Source organism: Saccopteryx bilineata, chromosome X (genome assembly GCF_036850765.1).
Source record: "Saccopteryx bilineata isolate mSacBil1 chromosome X, mSacBil1_pri_phased_curated, whole genome shotgun sequence".
NCBI lineage: Eukaryota > Metazoa > Chordata > Mammalia > Chiroptera > Emballonuridae > Saccopteryx > Saccopteryx bilineata.
Genome location: NC_089502.1, coordinates 87,894,795 through 87,922,562, shown reverse-complemented (window position 1 = coordinate 87,922,562; position 27,768 = coordinate 87,894,795). Strand labels below are relative to the sequence as shown.

Sequence of the window (27,768 nt, the reverse complement as noted above, 5' to 3'; positions counted from 1 at the left end):
TGTGTCTTGACCCAGGGGGCTATAGCAGAGCGAGTTACTCCTTGCTCAAGCCAGTGATCTTGGGCTCAAGCTGGTAAGCCTTGCTCAAACCAAATGAGCCCACACTGAAGCTGGCAACCTCAGGGTCTCGAACCTGGGTCCTCCACATCCCAGTCCGACACTTTATTCACTGCACAACTGCCTGGTCAGGCTGTTTCAATCTCATTTGAAGGAATTGGTCTATTTAGGTTTTCTGATACTTCTAGATTGATTTTTGAAAGATTATATGTTTTGAGGAATTTGTCCATTTCACCCGGGTTGTGTAATTTTTTGGCATACAGTTCTTCATAGTATTTTCTTACAGTCCTTTGTATTTCTGCTGTGTCAGTTGTTACTTCTAGACCGTCATTTCTAATTTTATTTATTTGAGTCTTCTCTCTTTTTTTCTTGGTGAGTCTGGTTAAAGGTTCATCAATCTTGTTTGCCTTTTCAAAGAAGCAGCTGTTGGTTTCATTCATCTTTTGTATTGTTATTTTAGCCTCTATTTCATTTATTTCCACTCTGCTCTTTATTATTTCTTTTCTTATATTTCCTCTGGGCTTTACTTTCTGTTCTTTTTCTAGTTCTTATAGGTATATGGTTAGGTTGTTTATTTGGGTTTTTTCTTGTTTCTTAAGGTAAGTCTGCAGTGCGATGAATTTCCCTCTCAGGACTGCTTTTGCTGTGTCCCAGAAATTTTGAGTTGTTGTATGTTCATTTTCATTTGTTTCAAGGTAATTTTTTATTTCTTCTTTGATCTTCTTGTTATCCTATTCATTATTTAATAATATGCTGTTTAGTCTCCAAGTTTTTGAACCTTTTTCAGTTTTTCTATTGTAATTGATTTCTAGTTGCTTCAAGGTACATTGAGGTGCATTTACCTTTTCAAATTAGTACTTTAATTTTCTTCAGATAAATACCCAGAATTGGAATTGCTGGGTTCCTTGGAATTTTCTATGTAGATGATCATGTGATCTGCAAATAGGGACAGATGTATTTCTTCCATTTAAATCTGTGTGTTTTTTTATATTTTTCTTGTTGTAATGCTATAACTCCCAGTACTATGTTAAATAAAAGAAATGAGAACACTTTCTTTGCCATTTCTGATCTCAGGGAGTATTCAGTTTCTCATCATTAAGTCTGATGAGAGTTATAGATGTTTTTTCAAGATGCTCTTTATGAAGTTGTGGTAGTTCTCCTCTATTCCTAATGTGCCATTTTTTTTCCATAAATACCTTTTTTTTGTTGTTGTTCCATAAGACATACTTTTTCCCCCCAAAAGTGGAGGGGGAAATGCTTCTGCCTCTTATGAAGCCAGTGTTTTGGGGTTTTTTTTAGCTGCTGTGGGACTCTGCACTCGTAAAAATATGTAGAAAAAGCACTAGTGGGAGCATAATCATACCCGCCATGGCAGCATGTGGAACCCCAACATCTGAGTGATCTGCTGGTTCTAGTTTCCACAGTTGCATGCAGCACAGGAAGGAAGGCAAGCGACATTGTGTGGGCACATCAAGGCAGATGTGAGAAGCATGCTGCAGCAGTGGAGGGCTGCACTGCAGCTTCTGGAGCTCTGTGTGAAGTGCTGATGTCACTTGCTACCCTATTAATGCTTGACCAGTTTAGAGCACATATTAGTGAAACCACATAAAAAAAACTTGAAAGAAGTGAAGACTCATCTAGCTGTAATTCCTGGGGATCTTACCAGCCAGTTGCAACCTCTTGATGTTTCCATAAACAAACTGTTTAAATTCTTTATGTGAGAGAAGTAGAACCAATGGATGGCTGCTGGTAATCATGATCTGACAACAACTGGATGAATGAAGAGACCCACTATCACTCAAGTTTGTGAGTGGATGAAAACATCATGGCAGTCAGTGAAGAATGAAACTGTGGTCCGGTCAGTCAAAAAATGTGGCATTAACAATGCCTTAGATGGCACTGAAGATGGTATCATATATGAAACTAGTGAAGAAAGTGATACCAGTGATTATAAGCAACTGAGCTTCTTAAATTCTGACACTAGCGATGATGAGTTCCTGGGCTTCCCAGACAACTAGAAGAATATTTGAACATTAAAGTCTCTTCTCATTTGTTAATAACAATGCTAATGGTTGTTAAAACTCCTGTTGAGTTTACATTGTTGAAATATTATTGGGGTATATTTTATTAAATATTTTAACACACCATTTGGTTCAGAATATTTTTTTTCCCTTTTTTCCTCCTTAAAACCCTAGGTGCATCTTCTGGTCAGGTGCATCTTATGGAGCAAAAAATACAATAAGTACTGAATTCTTCATGTCAGTGATTATATGATTTTGTTTCTTTAGCCTGATAATATGGTGGTTTATATTGTTTTTTAAATGTTGATCCAACATTATATAACTAGAATAACTATCATTTCTTCATGGAATGTAATTATTTTTATGCATTCTATTCAGTATGCTAGCATTTTATTGTATATATTAACTCATGAGAAATATTGGTTTGTAGTTTTCTTTTTTTCTTATGTGCTCTTTTTCTGCTCTTAGGTTAATACTGACTGCATGAGTTGGGAATAATTTATTTTCTATATTCCAGAAAAGATTGTGTGAAATTGGTGTTAATTTCCCTTAAAATGTTCAAATTCACCAGTGAAATCATCAAAACCTGGAAATTTCTTTTGGGGGTGTTTTAAGTTAAAAAAATTTGACTCTGATGTCACAGAAATGGTGGCATGAGCGATATTCCTGATCTCTCCACTTGAAATTTCAACAAATTGGACAACTATAATGCAGTGAAGGAACTCCATCTGGGCTTGCAGGCATATCTGAAAGATCCATGCAAGGAATGGAATAAAGGTGGGATGGGTTGAAAAGGAGTAGAGAAGATAAAAGGCATGGTGGGCTCTGCAGAGCAGACAAACCCACAGTGACTGCTCTATTTTTTTCCTCTCTGCTGGACTACAGGGAGGAGGGAAGCTTGGGTGGTCTGGGTTTTGTCTGAGGAGTATGGAGAGGGAATCCTGGAGTGACTAGGCCTCTTTCTGCCAGGAGGATCGGTGAGACAGGAGTAGAAGGGGAGATAAACGAAAGCAACCTAGAGGTAGGGGTCACGGCCAGTGTTCCCACAGTCTGCCTGCAGCTCACACTTGGCACAGATAGAGAAAACTAAAGTGTAGCCCCCCACTCTCTCAGATTCTGCCTCCTTCACCTTGTGGAATGGAGAGTAGCAGAGACAAACCTCAGAGCTAGCTCTCCAGAGCCACTCCCCTGAATAACAGTCCTCACTCCTGAAGAGCAGAGGTGCTCTGTCTTGTCTGCAGGTCTGATGACATCTGGGGAAGAGTTCCTGGAGACCTGAAATAGCCATTGCTAGAGCTGTAAAGCAGGAAAACTGAAGCTATAACATCAAAGCCATAAAGCCCTCACAATACACCCCTCTCACCAATATGACTCTAGCTGTGCCTACATCACTTCCACAGCAACATCTCAGCAGAGGACAGCCCAGGAATTTCACAAAGCTAAAACTTATAATGCAGTGACACCTACTGGAAAAAAATCTCTAAAAACCAAATTCATTTTTCCTTTATCCCTTTTTTCTTTTATTTCTTCTCTTTTGAATTTTATTTAATTTTATATTTTTTATTCTTATTTTTCTGTGGGAGGTTTGTTTTTGGCCATTGTTTTCTGTAGTTTTTCTTTTCCACCTGTCTTTTTTTTAATTTTTATATTTTTTTATTGTACCTTTTTTTATTTTAATTTTTCACTTTTTAGTTGTTTGTTTGTTTTTTTTTGTTAGAGTTCTTAACAGTACCACTCTCAAATGCATTCCAGGAAGAAGAAATCAAATACCATGGCTACACAAGACATAGATGTAGTTCAGAAAGAAAATGTAAAATCTACAAAAAAAATCTTAATCATATGAAAACCTTGGAGTTAAATAATAAAAAAATTAAAATTGAAGTACTGAAAATATTGATACAAGAAAACATCAATAGGCAACTTAATGAGCTCACCAAGGAGATTGAAACTTTAAAAGCAGAGATGAAGAAATAAATACATGAATTAAAAACTGAGGTACCAAGTTTAGCTAATAGGACAAGCCAGATAGAGGAAAGAATCAGTGACATCAAAGACAGGCAACTAGAGATGCTACAGAGAGAAGAGGAGAGGGACTCACAAATTTAAAATAATGAAAGAGCTGTACAACAATTGTCTGACTCCATTAGAAAGGGCAAGTAAGAATAATCACATTTCAGAAAAAGAAGAGAAGGAGAAGGGAATGGAGAGCGTATTCAAGCAAATAATGGATGAAAATTTCCCAAGCCTATGGAAAGAGTTATAGCAGGGGGTCCCCAAACTACAGCCCACAAGCCACATCCGGCCCCCTGAGGCCACTTATCCAGCCCTCGCTGCACTTCTGGAAGGGGTACCTCTTTCATTGGTGGTCAGTGAGAGGAGCATAGTTCCTATTGAAATACTGGTCAGTTTGATGATTTAAATTTACTTGTTCTTTATTTTAAATATTGTATTTGTTCCCATTTTGTTTTTTTACTTTAAAATAAAATATGTGCAGTGTGCATAGGGATTTCTTCATAGCTTTTTATAGTCCAGCCCCCCAACAGTCTCAGGGACAGTGAACTGACCCCCTGTGTAAAAAGTTTGGGGACTCCTGAGTTAGAGCATCGAAACCAAGATGCAAACAGAGCACTGAGTTACCTCAACCCAAACAGACCTACTTGAAGGCACATCATAATAAAACTGTCAAAAATCAATGACAGAGTTTGAAAATGACATCTGAGAAATGGTGGCATGAGAGATACTTCTGATCTCTCCCCATAAAATTTCAACAAATTGAACAACTATAATGTAGTGAAGTAAGCCCAGTTGAGCTTACAGCTGTGCCTAAAAGATCCATGCAACAAATGGACTTAAGGTGGGATAGGTTGAAAAGAGGTACGGAATTTAAAACACTTTCATAGAGGAATCTGGAAAGGAGAGAAGGTGGAGGACAGAATTTTTTTTCCTTGCTGGACTGAGGGACGGAAGCTTGAGTTTTATTTTGAGCCAGTAGAGGTAGAGAGACTGAGGGACAGAGAGGAAGAAGCTGAACTAAGGCAGGCACAATCAGCCACAAGGTTATTGTCTGGGTAACTAAGAATTACCTGTGTCGCTTGGCTTGCAGTCAGCCAGTGCAGGGCCCACACTTAGCCTGCAGTGCCCACTCAATTGGTGCATTTAGGGCCCAAAGTGCTTGGCTCTCACAGCTCTCTTCATGTGCTCCATCAGCATTTCTGCACTCAGCATAAGGTACTTGGCTCTCGCAGTGCAGTGCATGCTCCATCAGTGCATGCTTAGCCCACAGAGTTCAACCCATATGGCACTGCATGTGCTTGACCCACAGTACTCAAGCACACATGGCTGACTGGCACTCTACCAGTGGCCCATGCTCTGTGCAGTGTCAGGGAAGAATAAAGTGCACCACCCCAGCCTCTCAGATCCTACCTTCTTCCCCCTGTAGTATGAAGGTTGGTAGTGGTGGGACCCCACAGCCAACTCTCTGGGGCCACTCTCTCCTCTAAGAGGTAGAAGTGCTCTGCATATGATCTCTCAGTCTGCTGAGACTTGGGAAAGAACACCTGGAAACCTGAAATGGCCACTGCAGAAGACATAAAGCTGCAAAGACATAAAGCTGCAACTATAAAGCCCTTACAACATGCCCCACCCACCAATATGACTATGGCCCTGCCAAAATCACTACAACAGCAATATCTCAGTGGAGTTCTGCCTAAGAATTTCACAGAGCCAAAACTTGTAGTACAGTGACACCTACTAGAAAAATTTTTTTTTCTAGTTAGAGTGCTTAAAATATCACTCTAAAATGCCATCAAGGAAGAAAAATCAAACATGGATACACAAGACAGAGACATAGTTCAGGTAAACAATGAAAAATGTCCAGAAAAAAACTCAATTACATAAAAACCTTGAAGTTAAATGACAAAAAATTCAAAACTGAACTTCTAAGAATACTCAATGAGTTGCGAGAAAACACTGATAGGCAATTTAATGAGCTTAGAAAACAAATTAATGAGCAAAAACAGTACTTAACCAAGGAGATTGAAACTTTAAAGTAGAATCAAACAGAGATGAAGAACTCAATACATGATTTGAAAAATGAGGTAACAAGTTTGGCTTACAGAACAGGCCAGTTAGAGGAGGGAATCAGTGACATCGAAGGCAAGCAACTAGAGTTGATACAGAGAGAAGAAGAAACTCACAAATTTAAAAAAAAATGAGAGAGCTCTACAAGAACTGTCAGACCCCATCTGACAGCAAAATAAGAATGGGAATATTAGAAGAAGAGAGGGTAGGGGAATAGAGAACCTATTTAAACAATTAATGAGAACTTCCTAAGCCTGTGAAAAGAATTAGAGCCTCGAATCCAAGAAGCAAACAGACACCAAGTTACCTCAACTCAAACCTACTCCAAAGCACATCATACTGAAATTCTCACAAATCAATGACAAAGAAAGAATCCTCAAGGCAGCTAGGGAAAGGAAGAATATAACATATAAGAGGAGGCCAATTAGGTTATCATCAGACTTTTCAGAACAAACTGTACAAGCCAGAAGAGAGTGGACTCAAACATTCAAAGTTCTGAAAGAGAGGAATTTCCAGCCAAGAATAATGTATCCATCAAAGTTATCTTTTAAATATGAAGGAGAAATAAAAAAATTTTGCAGACATACAAAAGCTGAGGGAATTTATCACCAGAAAACCCCCTCTGCAGGAAATAATAAAGGAGGTTATTTAACCAGACACAAAGAACAAAACAAGTAAAAGCTCCAACAAGGTCACAATAAAAACAAGGATAATCTGTCAGAACAATAACATAAAAGGGTAGAGGATAAATATCAGTAGTAGCAAAGGAGAATGGAGTCAAAAAGCAATCATAGGATAATGGACTTTTGTAAATATGACAATTTTGCTTTCAATAACCTAAAGGTGGACACCCATGAAAAAGCCACTACTGAAAAAGGTAGCTTTAAAAAAAAAGAAATGGGGAAAAAACATGGGATAACACCAAACAAAAGCAACTGACAGAAAAACAAAAGGAAGAACCACACAAGACACAGACTTATCAGAAAATGATACATAAAATGGCTTTAGAAAATCCTCAAGTGTAAATAATTGCCCTAAATGTAAATGGTTTGAACTCACCAATATAGAGAAACAGAATAGCAGATTGGATCAAAAGGCAAAACTCAACCATATGCTGCCTTCCAGAGACACATTTGTGCTTCATGGACAAAAGTAGTTTTAAGTCAAAGGTTGGAAAACAATTCTCTAAGCAAATAATATGCAAAGAAAAGCAGTTGTAGTCAAACTCATATCAGATAATGCTAAACTCAAGACAGTAGGGGTAACCAGAGTCAAAGATGGTCATTTTATAATAATAAAGGGAACATTGTATCAAGAAGACATAACACTTCTTAATAAATATGCACCAAACTAAGGAGCAGGAAAATATACAAGACATCTAATAACAAATGTAAATATAGAAACAGACAAAAATACATTTGTACTTGAAGATATCAAACACCATTGATGACTATAGATCAATCATCCAAACAGAAAATCAATAAAGACGTATCAGCCTTAAATGATACACTAGACCAGATAAACATAATAGACATTTACAGAACATTTCACCCTAGGACTTCAGAGTACACAATTTTTCCAGTCTACATGGGACATTCTCAAGAATAAACTATGTGTTGAGTGATAAAAGTATTTAGGAAAAATTTAATTATACCAAGTATTGTGTCTCACCATAAGCTTTAAAATTAGAATTCTGCTTCAAGAACAGAAGTAAAGAAACCCAAAAAATGTGGAAATTCAACAACATACTTCTAAAAAATTACTGGGTTGGAGAAGAAATACAAGCAGAGATCAAAACATATGCAGACTAATGAAAATGACAATACAAAATAAAAATTTCTGAGATACAGCCAAAACAGTAATAAGAGGGAAGTTTTTTATCATTACAGGCTTATATCAAAGAAACAAAAGAGATCCCAAGTAAACACCTTAACATCAAATCTTAAGGAAACAGAAAGAGAAGAACAAAGGTAATCCAAAATCAGCAGAAGAAAGGAAATAGTAAAAATTAGAGTAGAAATAAATGAAATAGAGAACAGAAAACCTTTAAAAATAAACACTACAGCAAAGAGCTGGTTCTTTGAAAAGATCAATTAAATCAACAAACCACTGGCTAGACTCACTAGGAAAAAAGAGGAAGGACTTATAAAATTTGAAATGAAAGAGGAGAAATTACCACAGATATCATAGATATACAATGGATCATTGTAGAATACTATGAAAAATTATATGCCACCAAATTCAACAATCTAGAAGAAATGGATAAATTTCTAGAACTATACAATTATCCTAGCCTGAGTCACAAAGAAGTGTAAAACTTAAATAGACCTATAAGCAGGGAGGAAATAGAAACAACTATCAAAAACCTCCCACAAAATAAAAGTCCAGGATCAGACAGATGTCTACACTAGTGAATTCTACCAAACAGTCATAGAAGAATTGGTCCAAGTTCTTCTCTAAGTCTTCCAAAAAATAGGAGAAGAAGCAATACTGCCTAAGAAAATTTATGAGGCCAACATAACCTTTATACCAAAACCTGGCAAGGACATTACAAAAAAAGAAAACTACAAACCAATATCTCTCATGAATACAGACTCAAAAATCCTAATCCAAATACTAGCACTCAAATAAAACTACAGAAAACATAATCATCACAGTCAAGTGGGATTCATTGCAGAAGCACAAAGATGGTTCAACATATGTCAGTTGATTAAAGTTATACACCATATCAACAAAACAAAGAGCAAAAATCATATGATACTATAAATAGATGCAGAGAAGGCATTCAGTAAGGTAAAACATCCCTTTATGTTTAAAACACTCAATAAAATGGGTATGGAAGGAAAATACCTCAACATAATAAAGGCAAACCTTCAACTAATATTATACTAAATAGTGAAAAACTGAAAGCCTTTTTTTTTCTAAACTCAGGAACAAGACAAGGCTGCCCACTCACTCCATTCTTATTCAACATGATGCTGAAGCTTTAGCCAGAGCAATCAGACAAAAGAAAGGAATAAAAGGCATTGAGATTGGAAAAGAAAAAGTAAAGGTTTCACTTTTTGCAGATGACATGATTCTGTATATAGAAAATCACAAGCACTCCACAGAAAGACTAATAAAAACAATAAACCAATTAAGTAAGGTCGTAGTATAGAAAATCAAGTACAGAAGTCTATTGCTTTTATATACGACAACAATGAAACTTTGAAAAATAAACTAAAAAATAATTCCTTTTACAATTGCAACAAAATAAATAAAATACTGAGGAATAAGCAAAGAATGTAAAGGATCTATATACTGAAAACTACAAAGAAGTATTAAAGGAAATTGAAAAAGACACAATGAAATGGAAAAATATTCCATGTTCATGTATAGGAAGGATTAACATATATAAAATGGCCATATTACCCAAAGCAATATACATACTTAATTCTATTCCTGTCAAAATTCCAATGTCATTTTTCAAGAAATGTAACAAAAAATCACCAAGTTTGTATGGAACCATAAAAAACCCTGAATAGCCAAACACTCCTGAGAAAAAAAGAATGAAGCTGGAGGTGTTAAAATATCTGACTTCAAATTATACTAAAGAGCCAGTATAATTGAAACAGCATGGTACTGGCAGAAAAACAGACATATAGATCAATGGAGCAGAATAGAAAGCCCAGAAATAAAACCACATATATATGGATAAATCATCTTTGACAAAGGAGCCAAACACACAAATTGAAGAAAAGAAAGCCTCTTCAATGCATGCTGCTGAGAAAATTAGAAAGCCACATGCAAAAGAATGAAACTTGACTACAGTTTTTCCCCGTGTACAAAAATTAGTTCAAAATGGATCAAAGACCTAAATATGAGATCTGTAACAATAAATTACATAGAAGAATACATAGAAACTAAAGTCATGGACCTTGGTTATAGAGAACAATTTATGAATTTGACCTCAAAGGCAAGAAAAGTAAAGGCAAAAGTAAATGAATGGGACTATTAAAACTAAATAGCTTCTGCACAGCAAAAGAAACTGTCAATAAAATGAATAGCTGACAAAATGGGAGATGATATTTGCAATTAACAGCTCCAATAAGGGATTAATATACAAATTATGGAAATATCTCACAAAGCTCAGCAACAAACAAGTGATCCAACTAAAAAATGGTGAGAGGACCTAAACAGATACTTCTTCCTAGAAAACATACAAACGGCCAACAGATATATGAAAAAATGCTCATCTCACTATTCATGAAATGCAAAATAAAACTGCAATTAGATACCACCTCACACCTCTTAGATTGGCTATTATCAACAAGACAGGCAATAAGCTTTGGAGAGTCTGTGGAGGAAAAGGAACCCTCACTCACTGCTGGAGGGAGTGCAATTTAGTACAACCATTATGAAAGAAAGTATGGTGGTTCCTCAAAAAATTAAGAATTCAAGTACCATATGGCCCAGCAATTTCTCTGCTGGGATTCTACCACCAAAACTTGAAAACATTGGTATGTAAAGACACATACACCCCTATGTTTATTGCAGCTTTGTTCACAGTGGCCAAGACATGGAAACAATCAAAGTGTTCCTTGATACAGCATTGGATAAAAACAATGGTGGTGGTGGTGGTGTGTGTGTGTGTGTGTGTGTGTACACATACATATCATACATATACATACATACACATACATACAGTGGTACTTTGACACACAAGTTTAATTAGTTTCCTGGTCAAGCTTATGACTCAATTTGCTCATGTGTCAAATCGAATTTCCCCATTTAAATTAATGGGAATGCAATTAATCTGTTCTGGCCCCCCAAAACCACACACATACACACAAACACACACACACACACACATAATAAGAGAGAATGTAAAGAACCTGGTTTATGAAGTGTATTTACCTTCAAGGACAGGCAAAGATACTGGTGGAGGGGGAGGAGACATTATCATAACAATGGCCTTTCCCAAGTAGGAAGGTAATTAGCAATTTCACAGACAGCTTCCCAGTGCCATTTTTAACAATAAAAGTGAGCAAACTCGGCCCTGGCCGGTTGGCTCAGCGGTAGAGCGTTGGCCTGGCGTGCAGGGGACCCGGGTTCGATTCCCGGCCAGGGCACATAGGAGAAGTGCCCATTTGCTTCTCCACCCCCTCCTCCTTCCTCTCTGTCTCTCTCTTCCCCTCCCACAGCCAAGGCTCCATTGGAGCAAAGATGGCCCAGGCGCTGGGGATGGCTCCTTGGCCTCTGCCCCAGGCACTAGAGTGGCTCTGGTCGCGGCAGAGCGATGCCCTGGAGGGGCAGAGCATCGCCCCCTGGTGGGCAGAGTATCGCCCGTGGTGGGCATGCCCAGTGGATCCCAGTCGGGCGCATGCGGGAGTCTGTGTGACTGTCTCTTCCCGTTTCCAGCTTCAGAAAAAAATAAAAAAATAAATTAAAAAAAAAGTGAGCAAACTCAAAAAACAAATTTTACAAACTCATTTTCCCAACATTCCACCCCTTTTGCTCACTTTGCCATTCACACCACAGGTATTCCTGTGCTAAGAATTAGGAACATCACACAAACAAATTACAGCAACAGCATAAGTCATACAATTTCAACCACACCTGCTGCCCTCTCCATCAGGGTCTTTCATATTATCCAAAAGCCACATTTCCATCCAATGAGGGAGCTGATGCCCCCTCTGATTGCAGTCTAAGAGACAGTCCACGCACATGGGACCTCAGGCCTCCCCCTTTATTCCTGCCATCCTGGAAGCTCTTAAGATGCTGCCCCAAGGGGGAGCATGTGGCAATGGCAGCCAACATTTCCACCTCTGCTCTAGAGAGCATGTTGCCATCTACTCCTATGTCCCATAATCATAGCAAACCTACCAGGGGCTTAGTAGGTACTCTTTGCTGCTGGGCTTTAATCTTCTGGAGTCTTCAGATGGCAACTTCAGCTCCAGTTTCCCCATCCTCAGAAGAGGAGCTGGAAACGCCTGCTCCCCCTTCCCCCCGACTCAGAGCCACTCGGCCATCACAGCTCCACCTTAGGCTCCTGTGGCTGCTGGCTCTCCACTACTGTCAGGGCAAACCAACTCACAAACCTGTAATTCCTTCTCCAGAGACTACTCCACTTCCAGGTGCAACTTGTGAACCCAGTCGGCCTCCTTCTTCAGCTCCTGCTCCAGTTCCAGGATCTGCATTTCTTTCTCCCGTGGTCTTTCCAACTCCTTCTGCTTCTTGGTTTACAGGCCTCAGGCAGCCTCTTGCACAGAGCTTTCAGTTCGCAGGGCTTTAAAAATCAGCCAACTCACGGTCCCCGAAAGGACAACCACAGGGAACCATAAGAACAACCAGTCATCTACCCCACCCCTTAAGGGTGATGACAGCTCCATACTGATCTGATCCAAATCCTGCCACAAACTATGCCAAATGTATGGTCAGTAGTCTCTCCATCATGGCCATACACATGCAGGTTCCCATTAGATTCAGGCAGATAGTAAAGAAACAGTGGAGCCAAAAAATAGTGGATCATTCCTTTATTCAAGACTCATACCAGCCAATGAGCAAATATACACAGGGCTCCCAAAGCCACTTACACATTCTCCAGTTCCACAACCAGGAGAATCTTCTCCAGTTTTTCCTAAAATCAAAGGCCCCCACCAGTCTCAGTCACTTCTGGTTCCCCATCTGCACACCTTCTCCCTTCTCCTCTCTGCATAAACTGGCTTCTCCTTCAGCACCCTGCCATCTTGGCTTCTCTTCCTTTCCCTGTCATCTTGGCTCCTCCTTTAACACTCTGCATACTTTCTGCTCTCACTCTGCGATCATGCCTTCTTCTCCTCCTCCTTCTTCTCTCTCTTTTTTTTTTACAGACACAAAGAGAGAGTCAGAGAGAGGGATAGATAGGGACAAACAGGAACAGAGAGAGTTGAGAAGCATCAATCATCAATTTTTCATTGCAATACCTTAGTTGTTCATTGATTGCTTTCTCATATGTGCCTTGACCATGGGTCTTCAGACCAAGTAACCCCTTGCTTGAGCCAGCAACCTTGGGTCCAAGCTGTTGAGCTTTTTGCTCAAGCCAGACGAGCCTGCGCTCAAGCTGGCGACCTCGGGGTCTCGAACCTGGGTTCTTCTGCATCCCAGTTCGACACTCTATCCACTGCGCCAGCAGCTGGTCAGGCCTTCTCTCTTTTTAAAAACTTTTCTGGCACCAAAACCTTTCCTCCAGCCAACATTAGCATAACAATTGCCCTTCCCATACAGATAGCTAATCCACAATTTGCAATCAACTGCCCTGCTCTGAGGGCAAGCACACACGTGGCAGTCCTGCACCATTTTTAACAAAAAAAGTGAGCAAACTAAAAAACACGAATTTTACAAATTTATTTGCCCAACACTTGTGATTCAAATATCCGCTCATGACTTAAAGCAAAAAATCCCTCGAGTGACTGCTCATCTCTCAAATTGCTTGTGATTTACAGTTCTCATGTGTGAAGTTTCCACTGTACAATAAAATACTACTCAATCATATAAAATGATGACATAGGGTCATTTACGACAACATGAATGGATCTTGAGAACATTATACTGAGTGAAATAAGTAAAACAGAAAAAGCTAAAAACTGTATGATTTGACACATAGTTAGGATACACATCTGAGACTCAGGGACATAGATAAAAATGCAGTGGTTACCAGGAGGAGGGAGAGATGAGGGAGGGTGTTAGGGAGGGGTTTGGGAGAAAGGTGTAAAGAGGGACAAATATAAGGTGAATGAAAATGATTTGACTTTGGGTGATGGATATAGAAGGGAATCGACTATTTAAATGATGTAGGGATGTTTACCTGAAATCTATGTGTACTGTTGATCAGTGTCACCCTATTAAAATTAATGTTCTAATTAGGAGAAAAAGAATCAGTGACAAAGAAAGCATCCTGAAGGCAACTAGGGAAAAGAAGAACATAACCTATAAAGAATGCCCATTAGGTTATCATCAGAATCTTTAGCATAAACTCTACAAGCCAGAAGATAGTGTACCCAAACATTCAAAGTACTGGAAAAGAGGAATTATGAGCCAAAAATACTATATCTATTAAAGTTATCATTCAAATATGAAGGAGAAATAAAAACTTTTGCAGATATACAGAAGCTGAGGGAATTTATCATCCAAAAACCTCCTGCAGGAAATACTTAAGGGGATTATTCAAGCAGACACAAAGAAATCAAAACTACAAGTAAAAGTTCTGAGAAGGTAACAATAAAAACAAGGATAATCTGTGACAACAAAAACATAAAAGGGGAGAGGATGAAGATCTGCAGTAGCAAGACAGGATGTAGTGCAGAAGCACTCCTAAGACAAATTTCTTGTACATGTGAACATTTTTCTTTTAAGAACCTAATAGTAACCACACACAAAAAAAGCCACTATTGAAACACATAGCTTAAAAAAGGGGGGGGGGAATGAGAAAGAAGTATGGAATATCACCAAACAGAAAAAAATTGACAGAAACACAAAAGAGAAGAACCAAACAAGACAGAGCTACCAGAAAACAAAACATATAATGGCTATACAAAACCCTCAAGTATCAATAATTACCCTAAATGTAAACAGACTGAACTCACCAAGAAAGAGGGACAGAGTAGCAGATTGGATCAAAATGTAAAACTCAACCATATGCTGCCTTCAAAAAACACATCTGAGTTGCAAAGAAAAAAGTAGACTCAAAGTAAAGGTTGGAAAAAGACTCTCAAAACAAAAAATATCCAAGGAAAAACAAGTGTAGCCATACTCATATCTAAAAACGCTGATCTCAAGATAACAAATGTAACCAGAGTCAAAGATGGATATTTTATAATAATAAAGGGGACATTGTAACAAGAAGAGATAACACTTCTTAGTATATACCACTAAAACAGAATGCACCAATATATATATGATATTTACTAACTAATCTAAAATAGAAAACAAAAACACAGTCATACTTGGAGGGCTCAACACACCATTGACAGATATACCATCCAAACACAGAAAATCAATAAAGAAATATCTGCCCTAAATGACACACTGGACCACTTGAACATAATAGATATTTATAGGATATTTTATACAAAAATGCCAGATCATACAGAAAATGTGCATGGAATATTTTCAAAGATAGACCATATGTTGGGCCACAAAACTAACATCAACAAATTCAGGAAGAATGAAATTATGCCAAACATATTTTCTGACTATAATGCTTTGAAATTAGAATTTAACCATAAAAAGGAAGTAAAGAAACTCACAAAAATTTGGAAATTAAAGAACATAATTTAAAAAAATGACTGGGACAAAAAATAAACATAAGTAGAGATCAAAAGATATATACAGACAAATGAAAATGGCAACACGACATATCAAAATTTCTGGGATGCAACAAAAGCAGTAATAGGAGGATAGTTTATATCAGTACAGGCTTATATCAAGAAACAAGACAGATTACAGATACAGTAAATCAAAAGATACAAAATCAATATACAAAAGTCTACAACTTTCCTATATGCCAAGAATGACATTTCAGAAATTAAATTGAAAAATAAATTCCTTTTTCAATAGCAACAACAACAAAACATACCTAGGAATAAATTTAACAAAGGATGTGAAAGACCTATATACTAAAAACTATAAAGCATTATTGAAAGAAATTTTTAAAAACACAATGAAATGGAAAAATGTTCCATGTTCATGGATTGGAAGAATCAACATAGTTAAAGTGGCCATATTAACCAAAGAAATATACAAATTTAATGTAATTCCCATTAACATCCCAATGTCATTTTTATAAAGAAATAGAACAAAAAGAAAATCACTATTTTATGGAACCAGGAAAGACTGAATAGTCAAAGCAATCCTGAGAAAAAACCATGGAGCCAAAATTATCACACTACCTGACTTCAAATTATACTATATAGCTATCATAATCAAAACAGCATGGTATTGGCAGAAACACAGACTTACAGACCAATGGAACAAAATTGAGAGCCCAAACGTAAAGCCACATATATATGGGCAAATAGTCTTTGACAAAAGAGCCAAAAACACACAATGAAGAAAATAAAGAAATAAAGCCTCTTCAATAAATGGTGCTGGGAAAATTGGAAAGCCACATGCAAAAGAATGAAACTTTAGTACACTTTGTCCCCCTGCACAAAAATTAATTCAAAATAGATCAAAGAACTAAAGATCAGACACAACAAATTACATAGAAGAAAACATAGGTACTAAACTCATGGATCTTGGCCATAGAGAACATTTTATGAATTTGACACCAGGGCAAGGGAAGTAAGTGTAAAAATAAATGAATGGGACTATATCAAACTAAGATGCTTCTTCACAGCAAAAGAAACCAACAACAAAACAAAAAGACAGCCAACCAAATGGGAAATGATATTTATAAAACACAGCTCTGATAAGGGATTAATATTCTCAATATATAAAGAACCTACAAATCTCAGCAACAAGCAAACAACTCAATTGAAACATGGGGAAAGGACCCTAACAGACACTTCTCCCAAGAAGACATTCACATGGCCAACAGATATATGAAAAGATGCTCATCTTCATTAGCTATCAGAGAAATGCTAATCAAAATTATAATCATATGTCACCTCACACCTGTTAAATTGGCTATTTTCAATAAGAGTGGTGGTAAATGCTGAAGAGACTGTGGAGAAAAAGGAACCCTACTTCACTTCTGATGGGAATGTAAACTGGTACAGCTGTTATGGAAGAAAGTATGGTAGTTACTCAAAAATTTAAGAATAGAATTACCATATGATTCGGCAATCCCTAATTGGCTGTCTACCTCAGAAACTCAAAAACATTGGTATTCAAAGACACATGCACTCCTATGTTCATCTCAATGTTTCTCACAGTGGCCGAGACATGGATACAATTGAAGTGTCCCTGGATAGAGGATTGGATAAAGAAGATGGGGTACATATATACAATTGACTACTACTCCACCATAAGAAATGATGACATATTGCAAATCACAACAAATGGATAGACCTTGAGGACATTATACTAAGTGAAATAAGTAAATCAGAAAAAGCTAAAAACTATATGATTTCTCACATAAGTGGGATATAAAACTGAGATTCATGGACATAAATAAAGTGAAATTGTTTCCTGGGGGAGAGGGTGGAAGTGGGGAGAAAAGAAGGACAAATATACAGTGACAGAAAATGATTTGATTTTGGGTAATGGGCACACAACATAATCAACAATTCAAATGCTATAGAAATGTTTACCATTAACCTATGTACTCTTATTAGTCAATGTTACCTCATTATATTTAACTTTCTAAATAAAATTATAAAAAAAGGAAGAAAAGTTATACACCTCTAGCCTTACTAGCAAATATGAAAGTAGAGAAGACAGAATACCAATATAAGAACTGAAATGGGCTATAACTACAGATTCTGAAGCTATTAAAAGGATAATACAAAAATGCCATGTACAACTTTCTGCTCATATATTTAAAAACTTAAAAGAAATGAACTAGTTTCTCAAATCCCACAAACTATTACAACCCAACTCAATCTTCTTTCAGTCTTTTGGAAGACTGACATTGTTAAATGACAATACTATCCAAAACAACATAAAGGTTCAATGTAATCTCTACCAAAATCCTAGTAATATTTTTTTTTCCTGAAGCTGGAAACGGGGAGAGACAGTCAGATAGACTCCCGCATGCGCCCGACCGGGATCCACCCGGCACGCCCACCAGGGGCGACGCTCTGCCCACCAGGGGGTGATGCTCTGCCCATCCTGGGCATTGCTATGTCGCGACCAGAGCCACTCTAGCGCCTGAGGCAAAGGCCACAGAGCCATCCCCAGCACCCGGGCCATCTTTGCTCCAATGGAGCCTTAGCTGCAGGAGGGGAAGAGAGAGACAGAGAGGAAGGAGAGGGGGAGGGGTGGAGAAGCAGATGGGCGCTTCTCCTTTGTGCCCTGGCTGGGAATCGAACCCAGGACTTCTGCATGCCAGGCCGACGCTCTACCACTGAACCAACCTGCCAGGGCCCAATCCTAGTAATATTTTTTGCAGATATAAAAAACCACCCTAATATTCATATGAAATCACAAGAGACCTCAAATAGCCAAAACAATCTTGAAAAATAACAGAGTTGAAGGATTCACACTTTCTGATTTCAAAACTTACTACAAAGCTACAGTAATTAAGACATTGTGCTACTGGCATAAGAACAAACATACAGACCAATGAAATTGAACAAGGAACCCAGAAATTAACTCTCACGTATATGGTCAATAGGTTCTTGACAATGGTACCAACAAACTAAATATCCAAAGAAGTTGTAACTTTATCTTACACCATATATAAAAATTAATTCCAAATGGATCAAAGACCTTAACATAAGAGCTAACACTATACAACTACATATTAGGAAAATATAGGGAAAAATCTTCATTGTATTGGATTTGGTGAAGATTTCTTGGATATGACCCCCAAAAGCACAGGTAAACTTATAAATTGGCCATCAAAATAAAAAACTTAGTACAAAGAACACTACAAGAGAGTGAAAAGACAGCCTACAGAATAAGAGAATATATTTGTACATCACATATCCAATAAGAGATTAAAATCCAGACTATATAAAGGACTCCTACACATTAACAATAAAAAACAAACAATGAAATGTATTTATTTTTTAAATTTTATTAAATTAAGTTTAACCGGATGACATTGATCAATAATCATACTGTACATACATTTCAGGTAAATATTTAGATAGTATTTGAATAGTTTATTATCTTGCATACCCATCACCCAAATTTAATTCATTTTTCATCACCTTATATTTGTCCCTCTTTACAGGCTTCCCCCACCCCGTACTCTACATCTTTCTCCCCCCTGGCAATCACTTCACTTTTATCTATCTGATTTAATTATTTCACTCAGTATAACTTTCTCCAGGTCCATCAGTGTTGTTGTAAATGGCACTATGTTGTTGTTTTTTTCTAGCTGCCTTGAGGATTCTTTCTTTTCCATTGATTTTTGACAATTTTATTATGATATGCCTTGGTGAAGGTATGTTTGGGTTGAGGTATCTCAGTGTTCTGTTTGCTTCTTGGATTTGAGAATCTAACTCTTTTCATAGGCTTGGGAATTTCTCATCAATTATTTATTTGAATAAGCTCTCCATTCCCTTCTCCCTCTCTTCTTCTGATATACCCATTCTTTTACTGTTCTTTCTGATGCAGACTACTCTTACAGAGATGTCATTTTTTAAAATTTATGAATCTCTTTTGCTCTCTGTAGCATCTCTATTTGCCTGTCTTTTATGTCACTCATTATCTTCTCTATCTGGACTATTCTGTTTGCTAAACTTTGTAGCTCACTTTTCAGTTCATGTGTTGAGTTTCTTCATCTCTGTTTTTAAAGTTTCTATCTCCTTTGTGAAGTACTTATTTTGTTCATTATTTTGGGGTTTTTTTGAGATAATTAAATTGCCTATCACTGTTTTCTTGCATTTCATTGAGTATTTTCAGAACTTAAACATTGAATTCTCTATCCTTTTAAAAATATTTTATTTATTCATCTTAGAGAAGATGATAGATAGATAGATAGGTAGATGATAGATAGATAAATGATAGGTAGATAATAGATGATAGATAGATAGATAGATAGATAGATAGATAGATAGATAGATAATAGATAGATATACAGACAGAGAAGGAGGAGAGGAGCAGGAAGCATCAACTTCCATATGTGCCTTGACCAGGCAAGCCTAGGGTTTAGAACTGGCAACCTCAGTGTTCCAGGTTGGTGCTTTATCCACTGCACCACCACAGATCAGGTGATTCTCTATCCTTTAACTCCAAAGTTTCTACTTGATTGGGATTTCTTTTTGGAGATTTTTTATTGTCTTTCTGAACTACATCTCTTTATTGTGTAGCATTGGTTTTAGTATTCTTAATTGATGGCATTTTAGAGGGATATTTTTATGAAATCTGACAAAAAGAACTAAGAAATTAAAAATAAAGAAAAATTAAAATACAAAATATAAAATATTACAATAATGAAAAGTAAAAGGAGAAAAATCACCAAAAACAGTCAGAGCAAAAACTAATAATCAAAAGTAAAAGAGAAGAAAATTTAGTTTCAGACATTTTTCTGTTTTCTTCCAGTAGGTGGTACTGTATTACAAGTTTTACCTCTGTGAAATTCCTTTGCTGACCTCTGCTGAGATGTTGCTGTAGCAATGATGGAGGCAAGGCAGCAGTTGCAATGATGGGTGTAGCATGTTATGAGATTTTTACGGCTTTTGAAATGGCAATATCAGGCCTCTGGGTGCTCCTCTTTACATCTCAACAGACTAGGTCAGTCAGCGGTTGGCAAACTCATTACTCAAGAGAGCCAAATATCAACAGTACAACAACTGAAATTTCTTTTGAAAGCCAAATTTTTTAAAGTTAAACTATATAGGGCCTGACCAGGTGGTGGCACAGTGGACAGAGTGTCAGACTGGGATGCAGAGGACCCAGGTTCGAGACCTCGAGGTCACCAGCTTGAGCATGGGCTCATCTGGTTTGAGCAAAATCTCACTAGCTTGGACCCAAGGTCACTGGCTCGAGCAAGGGGTTACTCACTCTGCTGAAGGCCCGCAGTCAATGCACATATGAGAAAGCAATCAATGAACAACTAAGGTCTCACAACGAAAAACTAATGATTGATGCTTCTCATCTCTCTCTGTTCCTGACTGTCCCTGTCTATCCCTCTCTCTCTGTCCCTGTAAAAAAAAAAAAAAATATATATATATATATATATATATATACACACACACACACACACACACACACACACACACACACACACATTCCTTATCGAGGTAGTGCCTGCACATGGTATTTTGTGGAAGAGCCACAAAAGGGGCCAAAGAGCTGCATGTGGCTCGCAAGCCATGGTTTGCTGACCACTGGACTAGGTGACCAAACACAGAGCACTTCTATTTTTTAGGGAGATGGTGGCTCTGGAGAACTAGCTGTGGGGTTTGTCTCTGCCACTCTCTATACCCCATGATGTGAAGGAGGCAGGATCTGGGAGGTTGGGGGGCCACATTTTTTTTCTCTGTCTCTGCACAGAGTGCAGGTTGCCAGCAGACCATGGAAACACTGGCTGTGTCCATTTGTTGTACCACTGCTTTGGTTTAGTATCTCCCCCACTGATCCCTAATCTCTTTACTCCTCCCAGCAGAGGAATACCCAGTCAATCCAGGTTTTCCCCCTTTTCAGAGCCGCAGCAGCTAAAAACCCAGTCAATCCATGCCTCTCTGCTCTCCAGGGCTGACTGCAACTGTGTCTTGTCTTCCACCCCCTTCTCAACCCTACCCACCTTTAATTGATTCTATTTGTGGATCTTTTTAGGCAAGCTTTCAAGTCCTGGGGTTCCTTTCCTGCATTATAGCTGCTGAATTTGTTGAAATTTCAAGGGGAGAGATCAAGAGTATCTCTCAAACCACCATTATTCTGACATTATACAAAGTGTATAAATTTTTATTGACTCAAAATACAAGCTATTTGTTTCATTAATTTTTCAGTATTCCTTCCTATTTTCAATATAGAATAGTCTCTTACATTTATTATTTTCTTCTCTCTGCTTTCTTTGGGTTTGTTTTTCTAGTATCTAGTTCTTAATTTCCTAGTATCTTGAAATAGGAACTTGTATTACTGATTTGAGACATTTCTTCATCTCTAATTTTTAAGCATTTCTTGCTATAAATTCCCACTTAGTACTACTTTAGCTGCATCCCACATATTTTGATGTTTTATTTTAATTTAGTTTAAAATTTCCTTTGAGAGATTCTCTTTGATCCTCATTTTATTTAGAAGTGTGTTGTTTTCTTTTCACAATTATTTAGAGGTTTTTGTGTGTGCATGTGTGTTCTGTTTTGTTTGATTTAATTGTGGTCAGGGATTTCACTCTATATAATTTCAATGTTTTTAAAGTTTTTGAGGTTTGTTTTCTTGTCCAGAATGACATCTGTTGGTGAATATTCCATGGATGCTTTAACAATTACTTATTCTGCTGTGATTGGGTGGGGTTCCCCGTTATGCAAATGATATCCAATTAGTTGTTGTGTTGTTTAGTTTTTCTAGTCTTGCTGACTTTAATTCTAATAGTTCTTTCAGTTGTTCAGAGTGGAGTGTTGAAGTCCTCAACTATAACTGTAGATTTGTTTATTTCTCCTTTCTGTTATCTCAGTTTTAGGTTTATATGTTTTTAAACTTTCTTGTTTGGTACATACATAGTGTATTTAAGATTATGTGTTGTTAGTAGATTAACCCTTTGTCATTATGTAATATCCCCTTTATACCTAATGAGAACTGTAAAGTTGTGTGTGTGTGTGTGTGTGTTGATGCTTCCTTTCCAGAAGATTCAGACTTATATTTTTTGACTCACAGACCTATCCAAAAAAGACAGGTAATGCCTTATAAATTAACTGGGCAGTTGAAGGATTGTATTATTGATCTATAACACTCAATGAGGCTTTTTCCCCCTAAGAAATGTTTCTGTCTCTTTCTGAATGCTTGCTGTATACAGCACTATCTCTGCCTTCTCCTTCCCTTAAATTTTCTTTCCTTCTAATACTTCCAATAGTTTTAACAGAGCATAGTCTTGATGCTTAAGAAAAGAAACAATTGGAAAACTTGTAAATGGCATGCCAAGTAATTGATGTGAAAAAATACCATAATTTTAAAGGAATATGGTTGAGCTGATAGACCTTATATTTACAGTATTTGCTACACTGATATAAAATATGCTCTGGCATAAACTGTCAGTTTATAAGGTACTATCATCTCTACTGGGAACATACCTCTATTCATCCATGGGCAATAGTGTCTATGGTTATGCTGCCAGCTTGATAGGAATGACAATGAAGGCTTGAAGCTCTGCAATTCGACCAAGTGGTCATCTCCACATCTCAGCTGAAGTCCCAGCTCCACTAATCACTCAGCCATTTATTGGACCACATCTCTCTTACCACCCATCTCCTAAAGGTTTAAGCCTTCTACATCTCTTTGTCATCCTCTAAATGATTCTCAGAGGCCTGAGAGTGGCTTCAACGACAAAGACAAAGGTATTCTAATCATCATGTCACTTCCCTGAGCCATGAAGTGGCTTGTATAGGCTGTTACTAAATGTAGTCCCTTTGTTATCTCCCCTCCCTCTTTTAGAGAGATGGGATCATGTCACCACCACAACTAAGAGGCCAGGAACAACCAGAGCTCCAACAAAGCCTACAGGTACAAACCACTCTAAGGGGGGCAATGAGGAAAGACCCCATGGAGCTCCCTCTGGGATAGTGTCCAAATGAGCTAACTGTCATTTAACCAATTGACTTTCTCTTTTATGAAGAAAATGATTTTAACTTGGCTGATGCCTTGGATGAGCGAAATGATCAAGATGATGGCCGAAGAAAACCAAGTGCAGGAGGAGGAGGTAAGTTGTAGCTTTTTGAAAATGCTGGCCAGCACTGACATTCCCTGGTTGAGTTGTAGCTTATTAAGATCACAGAGCCACACCTGGCCTGGCAGATTTGAGGGCATTTCAAGGCACAGGAGAACCCTAAAACAGTGTTCTCAAATTTTTTGGACTCCCAAAATTATTGAGGTGCCTAGGGGTTCTTGGTTATGTGGGTCATATCTATCAATATTTATCAACTTTGGGCCCTGGCCAGTTGGCTCAGTGGTAGAGCATCGGACTGGCGTGTGGGGGACCCGGGTTCGATTCCCGGCCAGGGCACATAGGAGAAGCGCCCATTTGCTTCTCCACCCCCACCCCCTCCTTCCTCTCTGTCTCTCTCTTCCCCTCCTGCAGCCAGGGCTCCATTGGAGCAAGGATGGCCCGGGCGCTGGGGATGGCTCCTTGGCCTCTGCCCCAGACGCTAGAGTGGCTCTGGTTGCGGCAGAGCGATGCCCCGGAGGGGCAGAGCATCGCCCCCTGGTGGGCAGAGCGTTGCCCCTGGTGGGCGTGCCGGGTGGATCCTGGTCGGGCGCATGCGGGAGTCTGTCTGTCTCTCCCAGTTTCCAGCTTCGGAAATAAAAAAATATATATATTTATCAACTTTGAACTTAAAACTGAAAAAAAGTATTTATTAATTTTAAATGAACAATGAACTCATATATGTTGATATAAATAGCATATTTTTTGAGAAATAACTATGCTTGGCAAAACAAAAATGTAATCTAGTGACTTTTTTTGTATATTTTAAAAAATTTATGTGTTGGCTATTTTTGTGGGAAAGCTAGAGTCTCACAGCTGGATCTATAACATGTTGTGATGTTAGAAGTTTATGAAGGAAATCTGACCTCATAATCATAAGCAGCTGGGGAAGGGAGGGATATTGTAATAAACTTTTCAGTTCATTATGGACATTCTTTGATAAGACACTAAAAACTCAGCCAGTGGTTGTTTTTTTCAGGTTAAGTGTACTGTGGAATATGAAATTGTGTCAATGAACTTCTTATAGCTGAATTAAACTCCAAGGACTTTCAATGTCCTTGGTTTTCTATATTGTACATTGGTCATTTAGAAAATATTTGTATCCTGAGGTGTTTTGAACTTCCAAATAATACCACATTTCATTATTTAATACCCCAAATTCACCAGTGGTTGTTTCTTTCAGGTTAAGTGTACTGTGGAATATAAAATTGTGTCAATGAACTTCCTATAGCTGAATTAAACTCCACAGGACTTTCAATGGAACGTTTACCTGTCCTTGGTTTTCTATATTGTTCATTGGTCATTTAGAAAATATTTGTATCCTGAGGTGTTTTGAACTTCCAGATAATACCACATTTCATTATTCAATACCCCAAATTCAATTTTGTTAATATTACTGCCCATCTCATTAGAAAAAGTCTTTAAGTGTGAGGAAGCAATTAAGTGCACAGTGATAGATAGATTTTTTTTAATTTTTGTTTGAAATTGTATCAATGACAACAAATACGCATAGTGGTTTTGAAAGGCTCATTTTGTTCATTTTCAAGAAAATATCAGGCAACTATTTAAGTCACCACAATGATAGTTTGACTATCATTCATTCTTTTTGGTAAAAGTGGCCTTCCATGACAAAAAACAGCTAATACAGGTCAGAACTGAAATCACACAGTTGATTTTTAAAACATTTTAATTTATTCTGTAAACATAGATTCAAGTGTCCCATTCAATATAACATGCTCACCCTCCACCCGTGTCCCGCATTACACCCCATTTCCCTCTCCCGCTAACTCCCTCCCCAACTTCCATTTGGGATTTACTGTCCTATTATTTGTATCTCTGTGTTATGTATATATAATTTCAATAATCCATTCACCTTCTCTTACATCATCCCCTCATCCATCTGACAGCAGTCTCTCTACTCCCTGTGATTCTGCCTCTGCCTCTATTCCATTCCTCAGTTCACTTTGTTCATTAGATTCCACATATATGTGAGATCATATAATTTTTTCCTATCCTTGCCTGGCTTATTGAACTTAGCATAATAATCTCCAGGTCCATCCATGCCACTGCAAAAGGTAAGATTTCCTTCTTTTCCATGCTGCATAGTATTCCATTGTGTATATGTACCACTGCTTTTTAATCCACTTGTCCACTGACAAAAACTTGGGCAATTTCCAGATCTTGCCTATTGTAAACAGTACTGCATTAACCATGGGGGTGCATATGTGCTTTTGAATCGATGATTGGTATTATTAGGATATATTCCAAAAAGTGGGATAGCTGGGTCAAAAGGCAGTCTCACTTTTTATTTTTTGAGGATACTCCATACTGTTTTCCACAGTGGCTGCATAAGTCTGCATTTCCACCAGCAGTGCAGGAGAGTTCCCTTTTCTCCACATCCTCGCCAGCACTTACTGTGTGTTGATTTGTTAATGAGAGCCATTTTGACAGGTGTGTGGTGATATCTCATTGTGGTTTTAATTTGCATTTCTCTGTTGACTAGTGATGCTGAACATTTTTTCATATGCCTATTGATCATAAGTATGTCCTCTTTGGAAAAGTGTCTATTCAGTTCCTTTCCCTATTTTTGGAATGGATTGTTTACTTTCCTGGTATTGGGTTTTAGGCTTTCTTTATAAATTTTGATTATTAGCCCCTTATCAGACGTATTGGTGAATATGTTCTCCCATTGTATGGATTGTCTTTTTATTTTGTTAATATTGCCTTTTTTATTTTTTAAATCTTATTTTTATTCATTTTAATGCAGTGACATTGATAATTCAGGGTACATATGTTCCGAGAAAACATCTCCAGATTATTTTGACATTTGATTATGCTACATAACACTCACCCAAAGTCATATTGTCTTCCGTCACCTTCTATCTGGTTTTCTTCATGCCCCACCCCTCCCCCTACACCCTCCCTCCCCTTCCTCACCCCCTCCCCACCCCTCCACCCCACCGTCTGTTACCATCACATTGTTGTCCATGTCTCTGAGTCTCATTTTTATGTCCCATATATATACGGGTTTATATAGTTCTTAGTTTTTTCTGATTTACTTATTTCATTCCTTATAATGTTATCAAGGTCCATCCATGTTGTAAATGATCCAATGTCATCATTTCTTATGGCTGAGTAGTATTCCATAGTATATATGTACCAAAGCTTTTTAATCCACTTGTCCTCTGATGGACACTTGGGCTGTTTCCAGATATTTGCTATTGTGAACAATGCTGCCATAAACATAGGGGTGCATTTCTCCTTCTGGAACCGTTCTATGGAGTTCTTGGGGTATATTCCAGAAGTGGGATAGCTGGGTCAAAAGGAAGTTCGATTTTCAATTTTTGGAGGAATCTCCATACTGTTTTCCACAGAAGCTGCACTAGTCTGCATTCCCACCAGCAGTGTAGGAGACATCCTTGCCAGCACTTGCTCTGTGTTGTTTTGTTCATGAGCACCATTCTGATTGGTGTGAGGTGATATCTTATTGTGGTCTTAATTTGCATTTCTCTAATGATTAGTGATGTTGAGCATTTTTTCATAAGCCTATTGGCCATCTGTATGACCTCTTTGGAGAAGTGTCTATTCATTTCTTTTGCCCATTTTTGGATATGGATTGTTTGTCTTTCTGGTGTTAAGATTTACAAGTTCTTTATAAATTTTGGTTATTAACCCCTTATCAGATGTACTGTCAAATATGTTCTCCCATTGTGTAGTTTGTCTTTTTATTCTGTTCTTATTGTCTTTCGCTGTGCAAAAGCTTCTTAGTTTGATATAGTCCCATTTGTTTATCCTGTCTTTTATTTCACTTGCCCATGGAGATAAATCAGCAAATATATCACTGCGAGAGATGTCAGAGAGCTTACTGCCTATGTTTTCTTCTAAGATGCTTATGGTTTTCACGCCTTACATTTAAGTCTTTTATCCATTTTGAGTTTATTTTTTGAACGGTGTAAGTTGGTGGTCTGGTTTCATTTTTTTGCAGGTTGCTGTCCAATTTTCCCAGCACCATTTGTTGAAGAAGCCTCTTTACTCCATTGTATGCCCTTACCTCCTTTGTCAAATATCAGTTGTCCATAGAGTTCTGGGTTTATTTCTGGGTTCTCAGTTCTGTTCCAC

The 27,768-nt window shown here is 37.8% G+C and overlaps 1 protein-coding gene across 2 annotated transcripts in view; it reads left to right on the top strand.

The window, feature by feature from the left end:
- The window catches only part of CD99L2 (CD99 molecule like 2), a 95,338-nt gene that overhangs the window by 45,350 nt on the left and 22,220 nt on the right, over positions 1-27,768 (top strand). For both annotated transcript variants that reach the window (XM_066249447.1, XM_066249448.1), the window contains exons 3-4: positions 23,382-23,450; positions 23,563-23,646. In XM_066249447.1, the coding sequence (XP_066105544.1) occupies positions 23,382-23,450; positions 23,563-23,646 (153 nt within the window). The remainder of the gene's footprint in view (positions 1-23,381; positions 23,451-23,562; positions 23,647-27,768) is intronic.